This window comes from Leptosomus discolor, chromosome 10 (genome assembly GCF_034619465.1).
Source record: "Leptosomus discolor isolate bLepDis1 chromosome 10, bLepDis1.hap2, whole genome shotgun sequence".
In the NCBI taxonomy this organism is placed as follows: Eukaryota; Metazoa; Chordata; class Aves; order Leptosomiformes; family Leptosomidae; genus Leptosomus; species Leptosomus discolor.
Genome location: NC_141400.1, coordinates 7,909,691 through 7,929,886, shown reverse-complemented (window position 1 = coordinate 7,929,886; position 20,196 = coordinate 7,909,691). Strand labels below are relative to the sequence as shown.

General features: G+C 36.2%; 1 protein-coding gene across 5 annotated transcripts in view; it reads left to right on the top strand.

Annotated features, from left to right (window-relative positions):
• Nucleotides 1–16,297, top strand: part of GABRG2 (gamma-aminobutyric acid type A receptor subunit gamma2) — a 70,867-nt gene extending 54,570 nt beyond the window's left edge. For 2 of the 5 annotated variants that reach the window (XM_086471027.1, XM_086471029.1), the window contains 4 exons: nucleotides 10,208–10,360; nucleotides 12,465–12,670; nucleotides 14,498–14,521; nucleotides 16,022–16,297. In XM_086471027.1, coding sequence (XP_086327153.1) covers nucleotides 10,208–10,360; nucleotides 12,465–12,670; nucleotides 14,498–14,521; nucleotides 16,022–16,297 — 659 coding nt within the window. Of the gene's footprint in view, nucleotides 1–10,207; nucleotides 10,361–12,464; nucleotides 12,710–13,175; nucleotides 13,235–14,497; nucleotides 14,522–16,021 lie in introns of all 5 variants that reach the window. The other 3 variants (XM_086471030.1, XM_086471028.1, XM_086471031.1) reach the window with 3 other exon arrangements.
• The last annotated feature ends 3,899 nt before the right edge of the window (nucleotides 16,298–20,196 follow it).

Here is a 20,196-nt window from a genome sequence, read left to right as displayed (position 1 = left end):
AGAAAGTCATGTCATACATAAAGAAATTTCATTTGCTTGGATGGCTGTAATGATTCATCTAATTTTGCAGGAGTTTCATCAGCTGGGGTTGTCATTTCACACAAACATAAACTAATTCCAGTTCTCTTTTCTCTGCTCCCTCAGGAAATCAAGGTGTTTGATGTCAGACACATTTGCACACAGACATAAACGTTACTCTTTAAAACAGAAAAAAAAAAAAGACAAAATCTCCTCCCATCCCCTGCCCTCCACCCTGCTGTGCAATGTAGTTAGGATTCATCCTTTGGAACGTAAATTGAAAATCAGACTTGCAGCTATCTGAATCCCAGAGATAATCTTATATAAATGGACTACAGTGCAAGCTTTGTCAAAGTCCTAATATTGTTTTACCTCATTACATAATCAACCTATAATCACGGCTTAGCAATGGATATTTAGAATTGGGGCGAAATCACTTAGTACAGTTGCTGTGCTGTATCAGCAATGACCATGAATTGCCCCATTCTTTATGTAATGCTCAGACAGAGTGAGTGCCAATAGTCAGGTAGAGAATGGCACTGCTTCCAAAGTGCTTCAAGTCAATTGCAAGCAAGTACCTACAATGCTATGGCAGATTTTCTTTCTTTGCCCTAAAGGCTAAACATTCACTGCATTTTATTTCACATCATGACTTTCCTATGACACAATAGTGGTATTTTGCTGCTAAACCTTGGAGGGAAAGAAGCTGTCAAGCATTTTTGAAAAAGAAGAGACTTAATTATTTTTTGAAACTGTCTGGCCCTTATGCAGTCTAAAAAATGAGTCAATGAAAGAACAAACACCTGGGAAAGACAGAAGCAATGAAAAGGGCATTTGGCAAAGGATGAGATAACAAGAAGGTCTCAAGGTGAGATATCTAGGGGACAGTGCTCTTTCTAATTTTGCCTTTTCCCCAGACTTTTCTTTACTGTCTGTGGACACCAATATATATCACAAATATCAGCTTATGATCAGCACTATGATCAAATTCCTGTCCTATCTCCATGAAAATTCACTGATGTGCTTCAGTCAAAATTATTTTCCTGTGATATAGTAAAAACATACTGCACTGGAGGAGCTAATATAATCTCTTCATGTGATAAATGACCCATTTTAGAAATACTGTTTCACTAGTGCTAACTAGACAGACTCAAGAACATTCTGATCTGTTGGAAGAAGAAAAAACCATCAACAATAGGTCACTTCAGGTTTTATACAAGAGAATAATTTGAATAGGTTAAATCTGAATCCTCATAGAAAATCATGTTTAGAAAAAAAATACTATGTTTTCCTCATACCACCATAACAGTGCAAGACATCTCACTGAACTGCATTTTCAGGCTGACTCAGTACCATCACCAAGACATTAAATGCCAGCAAAATTCCAAATATAGACCCTGTCAAGGCAAGAAAAGAGATGGGTACAAAAGCCAGATGAAGATGCATCAGGAAAAATACACCAATCTTAAACTATTTACATGAGTTTTCATCCTATATTAGAGCTTCTATGTACAATGTAGTCCACAGAATGACACTGGCCTGATTTGGGAGAGAGAGGTCTAACTCCAGTCCCCCATTCTCCCCTTTACCTGCCTTTTCTGGGGTCAGTAATCTGCATCCAGCCACTGCAATACACCAGAGCTCTGGTACCATCACCTGTTCAGATACGAAAGAGAAAAGGCTTCGTCCATATAATTTTTATTTTTTTTTTTTTTTTAAATAATTTCTCAGGTTGTAGCAGTTTTGAGGTAACCCTGCTGCCCTCCAGTGTGCCAGAAGTGGAATAATCATAGAATCACAGAATGGTTTGGGTTGGAAGGGACCTTGAAGATCACCTAGTTCCAACCCCCCTGCCAGGGGCAGGGACACCTTCCACTAGACCAGGTTGCTCCAAGCCCCATCCAGCCTGGCCTTGAGCACTGCCAGGGAGGGGGCAGCCACAGCTGCTCTGGGCAGCCTGTGCCAGTGTCTCACCACCCTCACAGTGAAGAACTTCTTCCCAATATCTAATCTAAATCTCCCCTCTTTCATTTTGAAGAAGGGCACAAAATTCGAAGGAAATTGGTTGTTTTACAAGCAATGCCCCACAAGCTTACCAACTAGTTATTATTTATTATTATAGAATATCCATATAAAAATGGTCCAAACCTGACTCTCTTTTTAAAGAAGAAAGATGCATTTAGGATCCTTTTGGTCCTATTTGCTATTATTTTTGTAGACAGTACTGATTCAGAAGGCTGGCATTTTTAGAGCAAGGGAGAATTAGAAGCTCATCTGGATTTGGTAGGATTTGGGTATGTAGCTCCAGCCTAGAAATGCAAGGCACTGAACTAATACACAGCAAGATGCAAGAACGCCAGCTCTAGAAAAATAACAGAAGTTTTTCACATGTTCTAGAAATCTGAATATTGCAGACTTAGCCAGTAAACCCTTTGGGTTTGGGATCACTTTGGTTTATGTGTGGGTACATCATGAAACAAACTGGTCAATGATCAAATCTTTTCAGTTCTGTTAAAATATTCTAGATATTTTTTAAAACTTTTTTTTTTTCAAATTCATCATGAGTGTCGTCTTTTTTTTTTAAATACAATTAATACAGAGCGAGAGTTTACTTACAGTATTGACCGCAATGAACTTACAAAGCTCCTACCTTAAAGGAGATATTTATAGAATTCCTATGTTACTACTCTAATGGTATTTCCATGTACCATGATTAAAACCAAGAAAAACCATCATTTCCATTAAAATATTATTTACCTGTTCATTCTTTTTGAAAAACCAAACACCAGTGCTAGCTGTGATCTCTGCCTAACAGAAAATGAGACTGTTGGCTATGTTAACAGTAAAAGAGAGAGAGAACAAGGATGTATCTATTAGTAATTTATGAGGAAAAGAAGATAAATTCTGCTGCCACAGTTGTTCTTCATTAAAGATTTATGCAGTTTAGACTCATTACTTGTGGCACAAAGGTGATGTTACTTCGGTAATATTTCTATCATGCAAGAATTGGTTTAGTTCTTACAAGTGCTCCTCTTTTAACAGAGCCACAGAAGTCAGTTATGTCATTTGAGTGTTTGTATAAACACGCAATGGAGAGAATAATTAGAAATTTTTAAGATTTGGTTTTCCACTGGCAAACTTGCAATAGTTTCTCATTTCTATTCTGAGGTGGCAGTGCCCTCCTGTGGCATGATTTTTTTAATTTGCTTTTTTCCTGTGTATACTGCATCCAGAAAGATGAATTGGGTATGGTTTCCCATATACAAACAAGTAATTTATTTATGTACTTGTTTACATAAGTTAATTCTGAGAAAAGGTTCCACTTCTATCTATATTTTCATACGTTTCTCTAAACAAATCTTTTACAAGTTCTTGCTCTTTTCTGTATGGTTTCTGTGTAAAACTAGGAGAGAAAAATCCATTGGAAATCTGGACAGCTGGTGCATGTCTGGGTCTGTACGAAGCATGTGGCTGCTATTGGCCATACCAACAAAATTGTGCCTATTAGTTACCATATAAACAGTGACCTACATTAACCTGAGTTGCTAGCCATTTGAAAAGTTCTTTCTGGGAGAGTTTTGTTCATACATTACTCTTCTCCTGCCTTTTTAAAATTTTTTTCACGGCAGTTTTGCAAATCCATCTCGTAGAGGAAAACTTCAAGCTCTAAAAAGATACAATAAAAATACTTCGTAGTGTTTTTCTGCCAATTATTGATTCATCATGAATGTTCTCCTATATAATTTATTTCCTCCACAGATTTTTACATTTTAGGCACAAAAAGCACTAAATTATAAAGATTATCAGAATTACTAAAACTCACATTGATTTTCACGCTACTAAACACTGGCAAAAATATTTTAGATAACAGAATAATCAGGGAAAATCCTGTTTAACCCTGGGATAGAACACATCCAGTTTCCGGGGAAGAAGATCTCCACGATGAAGCTCCCTGACACTATAGAGTCAGCATCAGGTGAGGAGTTTGTGTGCTATATACTTTCAGCACACAGAAAGATTCTGGAGATTCTAGGTAGTGGACTTGTATAATGGAACAAACAAAGTTTGAGAAGAACAGAGGCACCTCTACTATCCATCTGTTTTTGCTGTCCCCTTCAGAACAGTGCATAGCTTTGTAAGAAACAGAGATAGCACAGGGCTAGTCAAAATAAAGTCATCTTATAAACTCTCAAAAAATTTTTACGTCTATGGACATCTGTCTATGCACACAATGGTTGTTTTCCAAAACTTTTAGCTTAGCCATGAAAGATTTTCACAGAAATGCCAACATATAAGAAGGCCAGCCCTTCAGCTACTTGAATTTCCCATTCAAAACTCTATAAATTTAACAGAAATGAAACACTGAATTTTCTCCACTCCAAAACCATCTATGAGAATGAACTGAAATGACTCACATGAATAACCTGACCAGGTGGCAAACATGTAATTTTTGAAGCTCTTCTGCAGTTCTTTTAATAATTGAAATCTAGGAGTGTTATAAACAGAAATCAGAATCTTATAATAGTAAGGGTGAGACAATCTGATCTATAAGTGTTGCTACTTGAACTATAATTAAGACACCAATTTCCTGTGATGTTAGAAAGCTGTTCTTTTCTCTAGCTTTTGTACAGGCTTCCAAATCACTTCTGAGTACAATTTAAAGGCTTGTTTCCCCAGTACCTTACACTTTGCACAGTCACTTAAACATGCATAAAGAGAGTACTAATGGGTATAATTTCCCATTCACTTCACACAGGTATAAATGATTCCACAACCAGGAAGCAATGAAGGATCACACCCACTGTGCTGATTAAATCACTTAAGTGCAATGTACGTTCCCTCTGGCTATGCTTCCTGGCACAACTAATTCCTTCTATTGAACCTTTGGGACTTAGGCCAGGACGTATGCACAGATGGTTCCTCAAATCAGGAATTTACTTCGCCTATGGTCTAACAGAGGTGTCTGAATCCTGGTATTCAAAGTACTATATCACACAAGTGTACAGTAGGAAGAGCTTCCTAGTTTCCTGCTTTGTGTCCATGTAAATTAGGATGGCACAGGACTTTTAGAAAGAAAACCTTTTGTAAGGACTTACTAAGGTCATGATCACTGGATACTGATGGCATGCATCTCCTTTTCAGAGAATCTCCTACTCTAGAAGTGACTTAAGGGCCATGCACTTTCCCTGTGTGCAGCAGGGATTATAGCCACCAAAAGAAATCTTCAACTTCCCATTCAGAGTGGCAGTATGAAGATGCTGTCATTCAAGTCAGAATCCTGCCTCTCTTGTGATATTCCAAGCATAATTGGCAGGAATATGCATTTAGTAGAAAGCATGATGTGAGTATTTATATGTGACGATAAAACATGACCTGGATAGCATTTTCCCAAGGTGCTGCATTCTGGTTTAAATATATGTCACTGAAGAAACTGATTAACTGGTTATCGTATCTTGAGATGAAGAAGACTATCTTCATCTCTATATACAAACAGAGATGAATACAGAGGGAGAGGAGAAATACATTTATTCATACAGAGAGAGGGAGATGAGGTTTAAATATATTAAGGATTACTTATTATGCTCTTCAATGTAATAAGATTATTTTTTCCAGCAAAAATTTGTATTTCTTCAAAAATTGAAAATTATCTAGGTATTATTTTCTAGACATATGTAATAGTTATATATACCTTAAAATGGGCAGCAGGACTGTAAGGTGTCTGGTGAAAGGCTAAGTAATCCAAAAATCTTCTAATTAGGGTGCCAAACGTTAAGTACTTAAGTATGTTGTCTTACAAAGATACTGCCAGGTCGCATTATCATTCATTTCTAGAAAAATCCAAAAGTATATTAGCCCTCCAAACAGCAATCTGGCAGTCTGAGAAGCTTTGTTGCTGTAGTAGACAATATTGGATAAATAAAAGCCAGAGCTCAGGGAAAGAGGATGAAGTAATAATGAAAAGATTATCAATTTGCCAAGCAGGGGCTAATGAATGACACTGTGCTAAGGATCAAGTCTAGTCATTTTTTACTAAAATAATGTCTTAGTTTGACAGCTTCATGCAGGCATCACACCAGGAGTGAAAAATCACCTCAGGCACAGAGATAATCTGAAAATAACAGCGAATATTTAAGCTGGTGCCAGCTGAAGAGCAGATAAGTCCACGAAAGTCCAGAGTCAGAAAAAAACAAATGTGGATAAAAACAGGGCTGGGGCAAGATTCCATCAGGAAAGGTGTGGCTAAAGCAAAGTATTGTCAAATCCATGTTCCACAGAGGACTTAGTGCAGTTTACATTTTTGGATGTACACGTTATGACCGCTGATACTAGGTCCTAAATTGCACATCTTTGGTCTTGTGTTACCTTGTATGCTCAGAGTACTTTCCAGAGTACTTTTCTTAGTCAAAATCTCAGGCAGCCTGCTGTTATATCATTCCAACATCACTGACATAAACTAGGCGATACCAGCAAGATGCTTCTCTGGAGCATCCCACCACTTAGGCCTGTTTTCCTTAATGCTTTATTTACAATTGTTCATATTACTTCAAGACTAGAAGAGATATTCAAAACATGACAGGATTATTGGCTGGCCTTGTCTTGGCATTTCTCGGCTTATATTGGTTATTCTCACTCTAACCTTGAAAAAAACCATCAGTACATCCCGCTTCCCAAAATCCCAACCAAGCAAAGTAAGAAATAAACAAAACACCTCTCTGTGGTATTAACATTGTTCTTTTCTTTAGTAAGATACTCTGAAGTAGTGGAATTTACTCCACGACACAACAGCGTCTGCAGCACCAGCAGGCTTTCAGATTAGAAAGTACATGTAATTTAAAAGAATTCATGCACCGTTGAATGGTTCTTCAGACTGGTCAATTCCACACTGCCTGGCAAGTTATAGTTGACACTGAAGTTTTTACTTCCTCTGATTTATCTTATCCATTAGTAGAAACCTTAAAGCCCCTACAAAGTATATATGGTCTCTCATTTCCTTGAGCTTTCATTAAATGTTTCCCGTTCGACAAGGCATGAGAAGTAACATCTGCCAAAATAATTCTGTGGACTTTGTCTATAACTATGAGGAGCTGAAACAGTGTTTCCTTTAGATATCATTCTGGAGTGTTTGGGATTTTTTTTACACATATATTCATTAGGAAAGGAAGTTTTTGCATAAAGGAAGGTGCAATAACATTTGAGAGGGTTGAACAGAATCTAGAACAATTACATCAGTTTTTAAATTTTTGGAACATGTTAGCAGAGATATGCTATTTCTAAACAAAATCGGTTAAGAAGTCCAGAATTAAAAAAAAAAAAAAAAAAAAAGGCAGAGGGAATTGTGTTCAACTAGGTCTAAAACACTTCCACCTGAAGTGTCTGCAGTTTGTGTAGCAAATGCTCTGTGACAGAACACTGCTGTTGGTATATGGATAAGGATTGTCCTCTGAAGTGCATCTTTGATATGACAGAGGATTCAAATATTTTATTGCTGCTGAATGGACCGAGGCCTTTATATGTTAGTTAACATTTTAAAAGCTCTTATGCATTGCATTTTGGAAAAAAAAATAATCTAAAACTGTGCAAAAAATATTGTAAAATATTCTTGTAATAGCTTATGTATAAAAAACGTTCCTTGCATTAAGGGAAAACTCTAAAAACAACTCTCCCTGGAGACCAGATGATCATGACTGAGCTTTCCAGAAAACACACAGTAAAACAATGTATGTGGAAATGGTCTATAAAATGGAAGGACTGAGGCTACTCTCTCTATATAGACATATATGCATATTCATATGTTGTCCACACAACCTTTTGGCTTGGTTTGCACACACTTACTGAACAAGGACAATGCATGAAATCTTTGCAGTATGCCTTGGTCAAGGTTATCTGGATTCATCTGTTTGCTTTCTCAGCATAGGTGCTGAGTTTTGGATTTGACTCTAATACCTGTAAGAAAGTGCTGGCTTGTGTACTAAATTCTAGTATTTTGTTCTAGTATTGAGGGGTAATGGTTGGAAGCTGGGAGAGGACAGGTTTAGACTAGATACAAGGAAGAAGTTCTTCACCCTGAGGGTGGTGAGACACTGGAACAGGTTGCCTAAGGAAGTTGTTGATGCTCCATCCCTGGAAGTGTTCAAGACCAGGCTGGATGGAGCCTTGAGCAACCTGGTCTAGTGGGAGGTGTCCCTGGCAGGGGGGTTGGAACTAGATGGTATTTGACGTCCCTTCCAACCTAAAGCATTCTATGATTCTATGATTTTCTGTGCTTTTGAATAAAAGATCCTACAAGGTAAGAGTGCTAGAACTACCAAAACAATTGGTCAAAAAGACCTGTCCAAATACAGGACAAAAAATATGGAGAAAGTAGTTACCTAGGATCTGATATGCATGTTTAGCTACTACATACTGAAGTAGTTGCAGCTTCAGAAAAAGAAGCAATAACAGAAAGAAAGCATCCAATTTTTTAACTTCAATTCTGAGCTAATCTTTTGTACCTTTTTACATTCTCATCTATATTCGGGTTTATAATTCACCTCTTCCGGTAATTTTTTGTCTTATTAAAGCAATATAATAACACTGAGCATGAAAACAGCCTTCTCCTTAAAACTGTTTGCATAGAAATAATACAGCTACTACCACAGTACAGCAGGAAATAAAAAAACAAATACCAATGTTATTAATAGCATATATGAAGGTGAATGAATAAAAAACTAACTTCTCAAAATTGACAAAATAATCACTTCTCAGGAAGTTAATGCATGATCCAGAGAGACGAAGAATGAGTCATACTGTAATTTCATGGTTTCAGTTTTAGTGTGTTCCTGGTCAGTGGTGGTTTTTTTAGGTTTGGGGGCGGCTTTTTGGTATGTGAAGGACATATACATATAATGTAAACTTAGCTGAGAATTAAAGGGATAGTCAGACTGTAGTTATTAAAATTGACTGCTCATATTCAGTCATATCTCCTTGTAAACCACACACGTATAACTTGTTTTTTAAGTTTTTAGTTTAATTATGACATAAAATAATTGAATTAAAACCAGTTAATCCCTGGGATATGGACATTCACATTGAAAAAAAATAATACAACAACGAAGCACCAGCTGAAAAATGATCTCTGAAGTTTCTTATGTGACCAGGTTCAAAGGGATTATTGTGGGGGAAATTAAAATTTTAATTATGCCTGAAAACAGAGAACTCCGCATTAACTAAAGGTACTGATCTAAGCAGAATATACATTAGCCGCAAAGTCTCTTTGATAACACCAAAAAACCATCTCACTCTAAATTTACAAATCGTATTCTGTTTCAGTTTGAGACTTCTCTGGACTGCATTTCACTGAATTGCAATGAAGTCTTTTGTAGCCTGGGGTTCTATAGTTCTTTTGCAATCAAGATTTCCCAGGAGTACTGTAATCTGAAGTAAAGATGAGAACTAGGGTTTTTTTAGTTTAGAAAAAACACATCAAAAACTGAAGCTTTGCTGTATTCCTGAATCCAGATGGAATTTACTTAATAGTTTGAGAGGGGAAAAAAATTGGAAAAAGAATCACAAAACTGTTGAATGGGAATGATGTGTTATGCACACCAGAGTAACATATAGCCTGATTTTTTTGTGCACTTACGAGAGGGGGGTTCAAATCCTTTTAGAGGAGATAATACAACAGAAGATCTGCAGGCAAAAAAAATTAATTATTGACACAGCCTAGCCCTGAAGAATAGTTGAGAACATGAATAATTTAGAAAGTACATCTGAAAGCATGCATTATTTGAGAGCAGAGCTGAGAGCATGCTAACAGGGACATCATGGTGACTGGAGGTTTGCTGGACCACCACCACTCACTCCATTACTGTAAGAGGACTATACCAGGCATTTGCAAGTTATGAGAAATGACTTGGGTAGAAAGAAGCACGCTGTGCTATACAAGGGAGGTTACCCTTGAAATCTTAAAGTACAAGTTACCTAAGTGAACCTGCAAGACTGTTTACTTTCATGATGTGGAAAACCCACCAGTTCTTGAGCTATATCGGTGTTGAAGAAAAGGTATGCTTGTATTTGCCATCATTGTACCTTGTGAATTGGTTCGATATATATATCCCAAGCACAGAATAGGAAAAACTTAGCTATTATATAGAAAATCTGTGTCAGGTTTTAACACATTATTCTATCTCAGTATGCTTTTATTTTACAGGTGACTATGTAGTCATGTCTGTTTACTTTAACCTGAGCAGGAGAATGGGTTATTTCACCATTCAGACCTACATCCCCTGCACACTTATTGTTGTGTTGTCCTGGGTCTCTTTCTGGATTAACAAGGATGCAGTTCCAGCCAGAACATCACTGGGTGAGTTGTTTTTTATTCCTGCTTTTATTCAAGCTTTATGATGTTTAATTGACACCTCTGTGGATCACCAGTTTGTAACTGTAAGAGGAGAGACAGTTTCACATGAGCTCTCCGCATTCAGAGGGATGTAGTAATTTCCAAAGAATAACACAGCCTAAACCATACTTTCATCTCTTCCTTTTTACTATGTTAGATCCTAACTCTGAGTATTGCAGACTGCCTACAATAAAAACTTTTGCATCTTTTCTGACAACAGCAGTATTTTTTATAAACATCAAGAGGATGGGAAACACTGCTGGATTAGAGGCAGGGACATATTAGTTTTATCTGCTCTACTTCCATATCACAGTGACTAGCAATACAAATGAAATAAATACAAAGAAGGAATCAATCTTTCTGGCTGTCTGTGTGTCGTAGCGGTAAAAAGGGGAGAATGTAGTACCCTGACTTTAAACTTTAGGGACCAACAATCAAATGTAGCATTCAGGCCACAAAATCAACTGAATTTGGTGGTATCTAAAAACCTATACATGAAAATATGACATGCAAATTAATTAGAATTAGCAATTTCTACACATTTAGCAACTTCTACACATTTAGCAACTGTTCCACAAATAAACCGAGACCAAATTAACCTTGCTTGTGCAAAGCAGCTGTAGCTGTAAGAATTAGCAAAGTAGAAACATTCAACTAGAGAAAGAGAACTAGTTTCTCAACTAGAGAAACACGTTTTCTACTTCTGCATTAAATCCACACAAGTGAGAATCATTTCAGTTTTTCCTTCCGCATTTTCATTTCTTCACAGAACTACAGCACAGAGCACTGGAGTGCAAAATGAGGGACAGCATTTTCATTCCACAACTCCCTCAAAAGAAACACAGGAATAGAGGACCAGTGGATTCCATGACAGAAAGTTCTAAGGATTTTATTGCCTTTTTCACGTCCTCTCTAAAAAGAGGTTACAAAATCTGCTTTAAAAAAGTATAAAATTAATAAAGGTGCTCAGCTGCTATTTTAAATTTTACTTAGGTATAAAAACCAGACCAGTCCCTCTCTTGAGAATTAGTCTACCTGTACCACCGAGGAGGTAACGTCAGTGGTATGAAATTTGCCATACAAATGTGACTGATTTTAACTGCTTTGATGGATTTTCAATGTTCTTTACATCATAGTACAGGGAATAATGTTCCAAAAGAAGAAGAGATAGTGAGGCATGTCACTACTTCTCAGTGATAGACTACAGCCACTTATGAAGGCCAGAACAGATACTGCTCTGGGACAGAGAGAAATCTGACCTCACAGTATTACAATTCTAAGAAGCCCCAAGTGACTCTCCCTTCCAGCTTTATATGCAAGAAATCACTTAAATAATGAGCAGCAGATAATTTGCTGTGGGCTAGCATCTTTTGCATACAACTAGACTGCATTTAGGCAGGAGAGAGTAAAACCAGTTTTATTTCTTTATGTAGCACACATATAAATCTACACATGATTTGTCCTGAAGTTCTTGCTGGATTACATGCTTTCTTAAGAATTTTCATTAATTTCTACCTCATATAATGGCTGCAAGTGTGTCTCTTACTGACACTGGTATCATTACCCTGTAAACCAGAAATAAGCAAAACTTATCCCAACAGCTCAAAAATTTTGAGATTGGTCTTGAGGTTTCTTTGAAGAATGAAGTAAAGTGATTTTTATTCTCTGACATGATTTTCTCACTCTGACACAAATTCTCTTCTCTCTAGCTCTGCTTAAGGGTTCACATTAAGCCTAAAAATAAATTTCTCAATGAAAAATAAAGACCCCCTAGAAGTAAACTACAAAACTAAGTACTAAATTAAATTTCTTAGAACCTGAATCCATCTAACCAAAATAAACTGCAGAGCAGCACTTGCAGTGACCATGGAAAAATATTTCATACCCCATGTTAATCCTTGAAGCGCTTATTGAAGCCACATTTCACTGCTGGGATGTGCTGTTTAATATCTTTGTTATATGTTTGAACTCCAGGCATACTTCCAAACCCGTTAGAGACAGATAACTGGCAAAATCAGTTTGTTATTTGAAGTAATGATATTTCTCTTGTCTTTTATCTATCTACCAGGTATTACAACTGTCCTGACAATGACCACTCTAAGCACAATTGCTCGTAAATCTCTTCCCAAAGTCTCCTATGTGACAGCAATGGATCTTTTTGTGTCAGTATGCTTTATTTTTGTTTTCTCTGCACTGGTGGAATATGGAACTTTGCACTACTTTGTCAGCAACAGAAAGCCAAGCAAGGACAAAGACAAAAAGAAGAAAAATCCAGTATGTATCTTTTTACCAGCAAGGTCTAAAATTCAATCAGTTTTTCTGAGAGAGCATTTACATCCCTCTTCATGCTAGTACTTTCTTTCCAGACTTTGCTATTACATACACACTCTTCCTTTTTATTAATAGGAATGCAAACATTCACCTTGAGAATGAAAAGCTCATATATTACAGTTGTCTGGGTGCCAGAGAATGTAATTTCTTAGAATAAGGATCATTTTAACCAAAGTGTTCTGCAAATGGCAGCTATGACCAAAGCCATTATATATGTTATCAATAGAGCTCTTGCTGTGACCTTTACGGAAGAACTGTCAGTTTCTCTCTTAGCTTTAGCAATACTCTCTGCCATTAACTTATGTCCGCATTATTGACATGACTTTGTTTTCCTTATTATCAGGACTACAGTTAAACTTCTATATTCAAACTACAGTGTTCTTTTTCTAATTTCCCCTTTAGTATCTGTTTCCTTTTCATTGTTTCCTTATCTCGTTTTTCTTGTATTTCTTCCCTCCTTTATCTACTTCTCTCCCTCAGAAAGTGACTTTGCTAGCAGTTTATAATGTTACATACGGTGCATGCTACACAATAATAAAAAAATGTATGAAATAGCCAAAATAAGAAAATCCTTGAAATATCCTCAGTAGGAGTTTGGGGCTTTGCCCAGACAGTGAAAGAGTTTGTGCTTATTTTGTCCAGGACAGATTTCTTGCCTTTTGCAACTGAGCTGAAAAGTCTGTGATCTGGACTCTCTTAGGTGAAAAGAACTATCGCAAAAACCTAGAGGGAAAAGTAGCCCAATTGCCTACAAAAAACCATCCCAAATGTGAAGAACAAGTGTTTTACATTAATAGAGAGTATTTTCAAATCCATTTCAGGCATCTAGGAAACAATGAAATCACTTGGATTTGCTCTGCTAAAATCTTCAAGGACTTTGAAGACGCTCTCTTTTTGTTATAATTTACAGTACAAGAAGAATATAGAAAATACAGTAATTAAAGAACCTTTTATTACACATTACTGCTATTTAACTTTAAAACCTGTTGAGAAGTAGACTCTAAAAAATATATATATATGAACTCTTTAGTGGATAAACAGCCAGGAAAACATCTATAAGACTATAAAGGAAGAATTCTCACCTAACTTAGGTACGCTAAAGTTGGATTTGATCATAGGCCTCTCTATTGGTCCAAAGAAAGAAAGAGTCACTTCCGGATGATGTGTCCTGTCCTAGGCCAGATAAAAGGCTGTCTGTGTTCATGTGTGTCTTTCACAGACAATTAAAGGAGTAAAGATTAACTACCTCAAATTTAGTCGTCTCACTTAAAGATGTCCCTTATAAGGGCAGATTACTTGTTCTTTACATTACTTATCTGTGAGCATTTGGGGACAAACAGAACTGTAAAAGATTGCCTGTATCCTAATCACAGTCTAAAAAACTTAGAAGTTCAGAACCCAGTCTGCAGGTAAACAGAATTTTTGTCTAAAAAGAGTTTTTATAAAAACTCTGTGGATGATCTCTTTCAAAACAGTTCAACATAAAAGATTGGAATCCCCTCAGTATATGAGAAGATCTAAATGGAGTTTGATATGTGATTGGCCCAGATGTAGACAAGACAGCGACAAGTCAAAAATGTGGGGGTTTTATATTATAGATACTTGTTTAAATTGCTATTGTCCCACCCCTTCTGTAAATTTAGTTCTTTTTGACTTACTATGTTTTATAAACATATTTTTAATTTACATTATTTTTGTCTCTTTCTTTCCTTTCTTTCTTTAATTTAAAACAAAACCCTCTGATTCTCTTTTCTGTCTACAAAATGAAAGCTTCTTCGGATGTTTTCCTTCAAGGTATAATGTTTTTTGGAATGGAAATTCACTGCATGCAACTGCTGAATTTAACTATTAGAGCTTATATGACAGTGGTGTTTGGGTTGTTTTTTTTTGTTGGGGGGGGGGGTTGGGGTTTTTTTTGTTGTTTGTTTTTTTTTAATGAGACATCTAAGCATTCTACTCAAGATAACTTCCTAATTAAGTAGAATGGTTACATATTTCTAAACATTTGTAGAGTTGATTCAGCAGCCCAAATAATGATTCACTATGTCTCTGAGTTCAAGAGTGACCAACATTTGGATCACATGAATTAAGAGAGTTTAATGTTAAAACATTTCTGCTCCACTTTCTCAATTTGCCATGGGATCCAATAGCACCAGCTACACCAGAAACCTACAATACACCCTTTTAGAACTCAGCTCTGACCCTGCTTTTTAACCTTTGTGATTTCACTCCAAATTATAAAAACAAATCTGTTCTGATGTTGACCTGAACAAAATTCAATGTCATCATCAGTTACTTAAATGCTGTTCTTTATGCACAGAAGTCAGAGTTTTAAAAGGGTTTAAGATGCATATATATATTTTAACACTGCCACTGGATCAACACACTCTAAGCAAATTAGCAAATATGTTTAGCTATGTTTCACGTTTAAACTTTATCTCCATTCAGAAATGCAGAGATTTCATTTAAAACAAAAATAGGGTAAAGAAAGAAACCACATAAAATAAAAGCCAAGAAATTTACATACATATAGAATGGAACTGTTGCTATTTTACCCTAATAACTATCAGCTGGAAATTTCAATGCCTGTCATCCTCGTGTTCGCCAAGTGCTCAAATGTGTTTTAAATGCTTAATTTGCTCAATTAATTCCAAATATGTATGTGTGTATATATATGTACAGCTACCACATAAAAGTTGGTGCATGTTGAACCTTCTAGCTGGTGAACATTAGTAGATGGTAAACTGCATATACTTAAACAACTGGAGAGTCTTCTAGAGATTCTCCTAACCTTATTCAAAAGACTCAGTTTTTGCCTTTTTTCCTGTATATATATTTGCTCCTATTTCAACACAAACCAGCCCTTTATTAAAATCCTGCATTTCCGATTGATTATTTCCGTTTCTTCCACGTGCAATAAACAAATTGCCTTCAGATATCAAGTAGCTACGTAAAACATAAAACACAAAAGAAATTCAAAATACCATCAGTTACATTCCTGAATGTTTCCTTTAACCTTTAATGTTTACTTAGTTTGGCATTAAAGCTAATTGTCTACAGCTGTTAACTTTATATTGATTTGTGCTGCTTTCCTGTAAAGTTAGTGTACGATGCAACGGATTTTAATAAGTTCAAGGTAATATTGCCATTAGAACTCCTCAGCAATTTCCCATGTACCCCACACAGAACCATCATTCACATGTTAACCATTAGTCTCCGTCTCCCTGTTGGTCTGGTGATAACAGAGTCTCTCTCTCCTGCTACCTTTTTTTTTTTTTTTCCACTCCACCTTAGGCACCTACAATTGACATCCGTCCTCGATCAGCTACTATTCAAATGAACAATGCTACACACCTCCAAGAAAGGGATGAAGAATATGGGTATGAGTGTCTTGATGGCAAGGACTGTGCCAGTTTTTTTTGCTGCTTTGAGGATTGTCGAACAGGAGCATGGAGACATGGAAGAATACATATCCGCATTGCCAAAATGGACTCCTATGCCCGCATCTTCTTCCCAACTGCCTTCTGTTTGTTTAACCTGGTGTATTGGGTATCATATCTTTACCTTTAAAGCAGAAGGAAATCAGTGATATGAGCCTTATTCACTGAATTTCTTAGAGAGATGGTTTCCTAAGTCCACTTAAAGTATTTATGATGCGCTTTATAGTGGTCTGAATTCTTTAGTGCCATAACCCAGTAAATATCAATCATACCATTTGTCCAAAAATAGACATCAGGTTATTGTGAATTAAATGTCCATTCAACATGCCAAAATAATCTGAAATAAAAATCATATAAACAGGTAATATACAGCTATACCTGCTGAAATAGAGAGAAACAGAGCAGACAGAGCAACGGCAGCATGGCAACATCACTTAATAGTTGGCACTGCTATTTCAAACTGGAGAGGGAGGGAGAGAGAGAGAGGAGAATTCCCAGGTAAAGTGCTGCACAGTTTGATAACATTGGCTATAATTATGCTATAGCTTTACTCTCTGTGGGCTTTTCTTTTTGGAAGAGTCATCTCTCACTTTGAATAGGTATTATTAAGCTAGGAAAGTTAACTTCTACTCCCACCAAGATAAAAATAGACTTCTCCTTTTGCCATCCCTTTAAGAGCACATGTACAATGCTGTAAATATTTCAATACCTTGTAGTACATAAAGTCTAGTGCATGCATCTATTGGGGGCCAAAATAAATGAAACAAAGGTACCATAAAGTTTTGTCTTTTATTTTGTGTCTCTGGATGTGCTGTTGTAATTGAAATGTGGATAACTTTTTTTTTTCCTTGAAAAATTACCCCTTTCCCTCATGCATGGAAGATCCAAGCAGACAGCACTTTCATGTAAGACATTAGAGAAGCCTTAAGGATTCAAATAAATAATGTAGACAAACTGTATGGCCAATATAATAGCTCATAAAGTATACTGTATGTGTCTGCTGCAGTTGTAGCCTTCATCTTCCATTGACAAGGTGGCTATATTTCAACTGAATTTCCAGTAATTATTATACATGGCAAGATCAGCTTCCGAATTTAATCCATGTGCTTCTATTGTTCTTTTCCCATGTTGAGCTCTACTTTTTTCCTTACACAAGTGTTTGTGGGGTTCGTTTTATTCTTTATTCCAGTCCAGGAAATAGCTTTTATTCTAGACATTATTTTTACATAAAAGCTTCAAGTTGATTTTGAAACATTAGATTTTGTATTATATATACACATACAATTCTCTGCCCATTCACATCCTTGATCAGCAATAGTTGTTGTCAGTGCTGCTTTTCACTCGGTGAGTACCTTTACTACAACAAACCTTTACCACGGCTAGCACACAGTTTATAGATAGCCTTGAAAATAAAAGGGAACAAAGGGTGTCTTGGCTACTAGATCACATGTATGCAGTTTATGTGTATTTAAAACCTTCAACGCACCTGGGTGAATCTTGAAAACCATTTACCCACTGGTTTTCAGAACCCATATGATGCTCAATTATGCAACCTTAAGCACATGTAAATATGACTGACCTTTTTTTTTTAATTGTCAAAGATGTAAAATGTCACCTCCAGGAAAACAGGCTTGCATATTAAAAAGGGAGATATATAACTTATCATTACAGAAGTATTAATAGCTAAAATGGAGGAAAAGAAAAGTTTTCCAATGTTTGTATAGTTTTGGAAATAAAAAATGTATAAAAAAGGAATAATTCTTGGTCACCAATTGCTCCTCGTCCAATGTATTTGAAAACATTTTAATAAAGGAATTGCACACACCTGTGGACTTTTTCAATAAAACTGCTGCACTCCATTCCAACTGTCTTGTGATTAGTTTGTTAAAAGCATGCTTCAAGAACTAGACTGCTTGACTAGTTTGATTCATCAGCTGCCTAAATACAAGTGATTGTAATCCTCATAACCCTCTGTGTTGCCTCATTTTGTAGTCAAATGGTTCACCCACATAACTTTCAAGGATGGAGACTAAATCTTTAAAACCATTTTGAAGACTACCTTATTCTTAAAAAAAAAAAAAAAATAAAAATCACTGAATAGAAGTATCCTAATGAAGAGAGATAACCTTTCTTTATCTACTTAAAGTACAGAGTGTCTCCACTCCATGACTGAGTGTCATTCACCTTTTACATGGAAATGTATTTCAGCTGGTGCCAGACAGATCGCTAACTTTTTCTTTTTTTGCAGTGGTCAGTGACTTACCAGGTTTCTGTTAATTCATTGCAGTTAATAAGAGTGGCTAACGTTTTACATTAAAGATTTCAGTTTTTAGCTGGATCTTTTCCCCGCTACCAAATAGGTTTTATACTGATTATTATGAATCTCAGTCCAAACCAGCCCTTTAATTCCCTCAGCCCAAGTGCATTCCAGTTAATATATTTACTTTTTTTTGTCAAGGTCTGCGAAATTAAGGATTTGGTGACAGTAAGTACTTTACCCTAGCTCAGCCATCAGATTACGTATGCCTATAGAAAGCCTGCAACACTGAAGAAATGGATGTAATAATGTGGAACAAACGATCAGATCCCTCACTTGTGCAAGTTGGCCTTCTTCTTCCAGCAAGGGAGGAGTTTAGTTAAAGATTGATATAGCCCTATCTCAATAGTGCAAACTACACAACATGGAGGAGCATGCCACACCTGCAGTTAAGGAGTTGAGTGAACTTTTCTCACCATGTATCACTACACAATGCAAAGGAAATAAGCCCTTAATCAGTCACTAGCAAACACCTCGGTTCCTGCCACACTTATTTAGGTGATTTGACATTTACTCCTCAGGAAAATGGATGTGATTGATAAGGACAGTTCATGGAGAAATACGTAATTCCCAGTGGGAAAATGACACCAAAGCACAATCTAGTGCTAACTAAACAAAAAGTATAGCGTTCCTCCGAATAGAGATTATATTAGCTATTCAGCACAGAATCAAAAGATGACCTTCGTATTGTAAAGCCAGAGACTGCCACCACAGCAAACAAAATAGTAAGCAAACCAGCATTTGGGTATGGTGAGGGTTATTATTCAGAAGAAATCCGCTCAGAAATCTATCTATATAGACATATTCACACATACATATTACATAAAATATTATGTTAATATATACATTATACATACTAACTCTCCCAGTTGTATCCTAGAGAAGAAACTCACTCCTGATGCAACAGATGTGCTAAAATGTTTTCAAGCTCATCACAGTGCAGATAGCTATTACTACTCTGGTATATATCTGAGGATGTTCAGATGGTCATTAAGAGTTTTGTCAAGTACACACTAGTGGCACAATTATTTGCTTGCTATTTGTATTCCAAGAGTATGTAGATGTCCTGATCGAGACAAGGCATTGTTGTCCCAGGGATTATGCCATATATACATATCACATGAGAACACCTTCAAAGCATTTGTAAGTTTTTATACATTTATCACATTTACAAACCCCAGTTTTTAAATAAAGAGCTTGTGTTCAGAGAGATAACGTGACTCAACAATAGTTTTCCTATTTTCAATATTAAGCAACCACAAAAGACTATATTTTAACTATCCAGTATTGAATGATTCTAGCCTCTGTACAATACAAAATGCTAAAGCTCCTGTAATTTTAAGCTAAGGGAAACAAGGCAGAATCCAATAGTAGGTATAAAGACAAGAAGAAAAGTAAAAATGTAAAGGAGCCATCTACATGAAATGTAATTACAGCCCAGGGGGAAAAGTGACGTTTTAAAATGCAAGTGTTGTCTTTCAAAAAAAAATTCAGTTGCTTTGCAATGAGAATTTCATTAAATCTTATGAAAAGCTTTACAGGTAAATCAGTTTATTATACCCATGAGAGATCTATTGCTCCATTTATAAAAATTAAAAGACAATCCATTTTCCCTTCTTATTTACAATGATCCTGTAGATGAAAAGTTTTAGACTTCCTACTTGCACATTACTGTATTCTTCCTTTTAAAGTCAAGATTTACAACAAAAAAC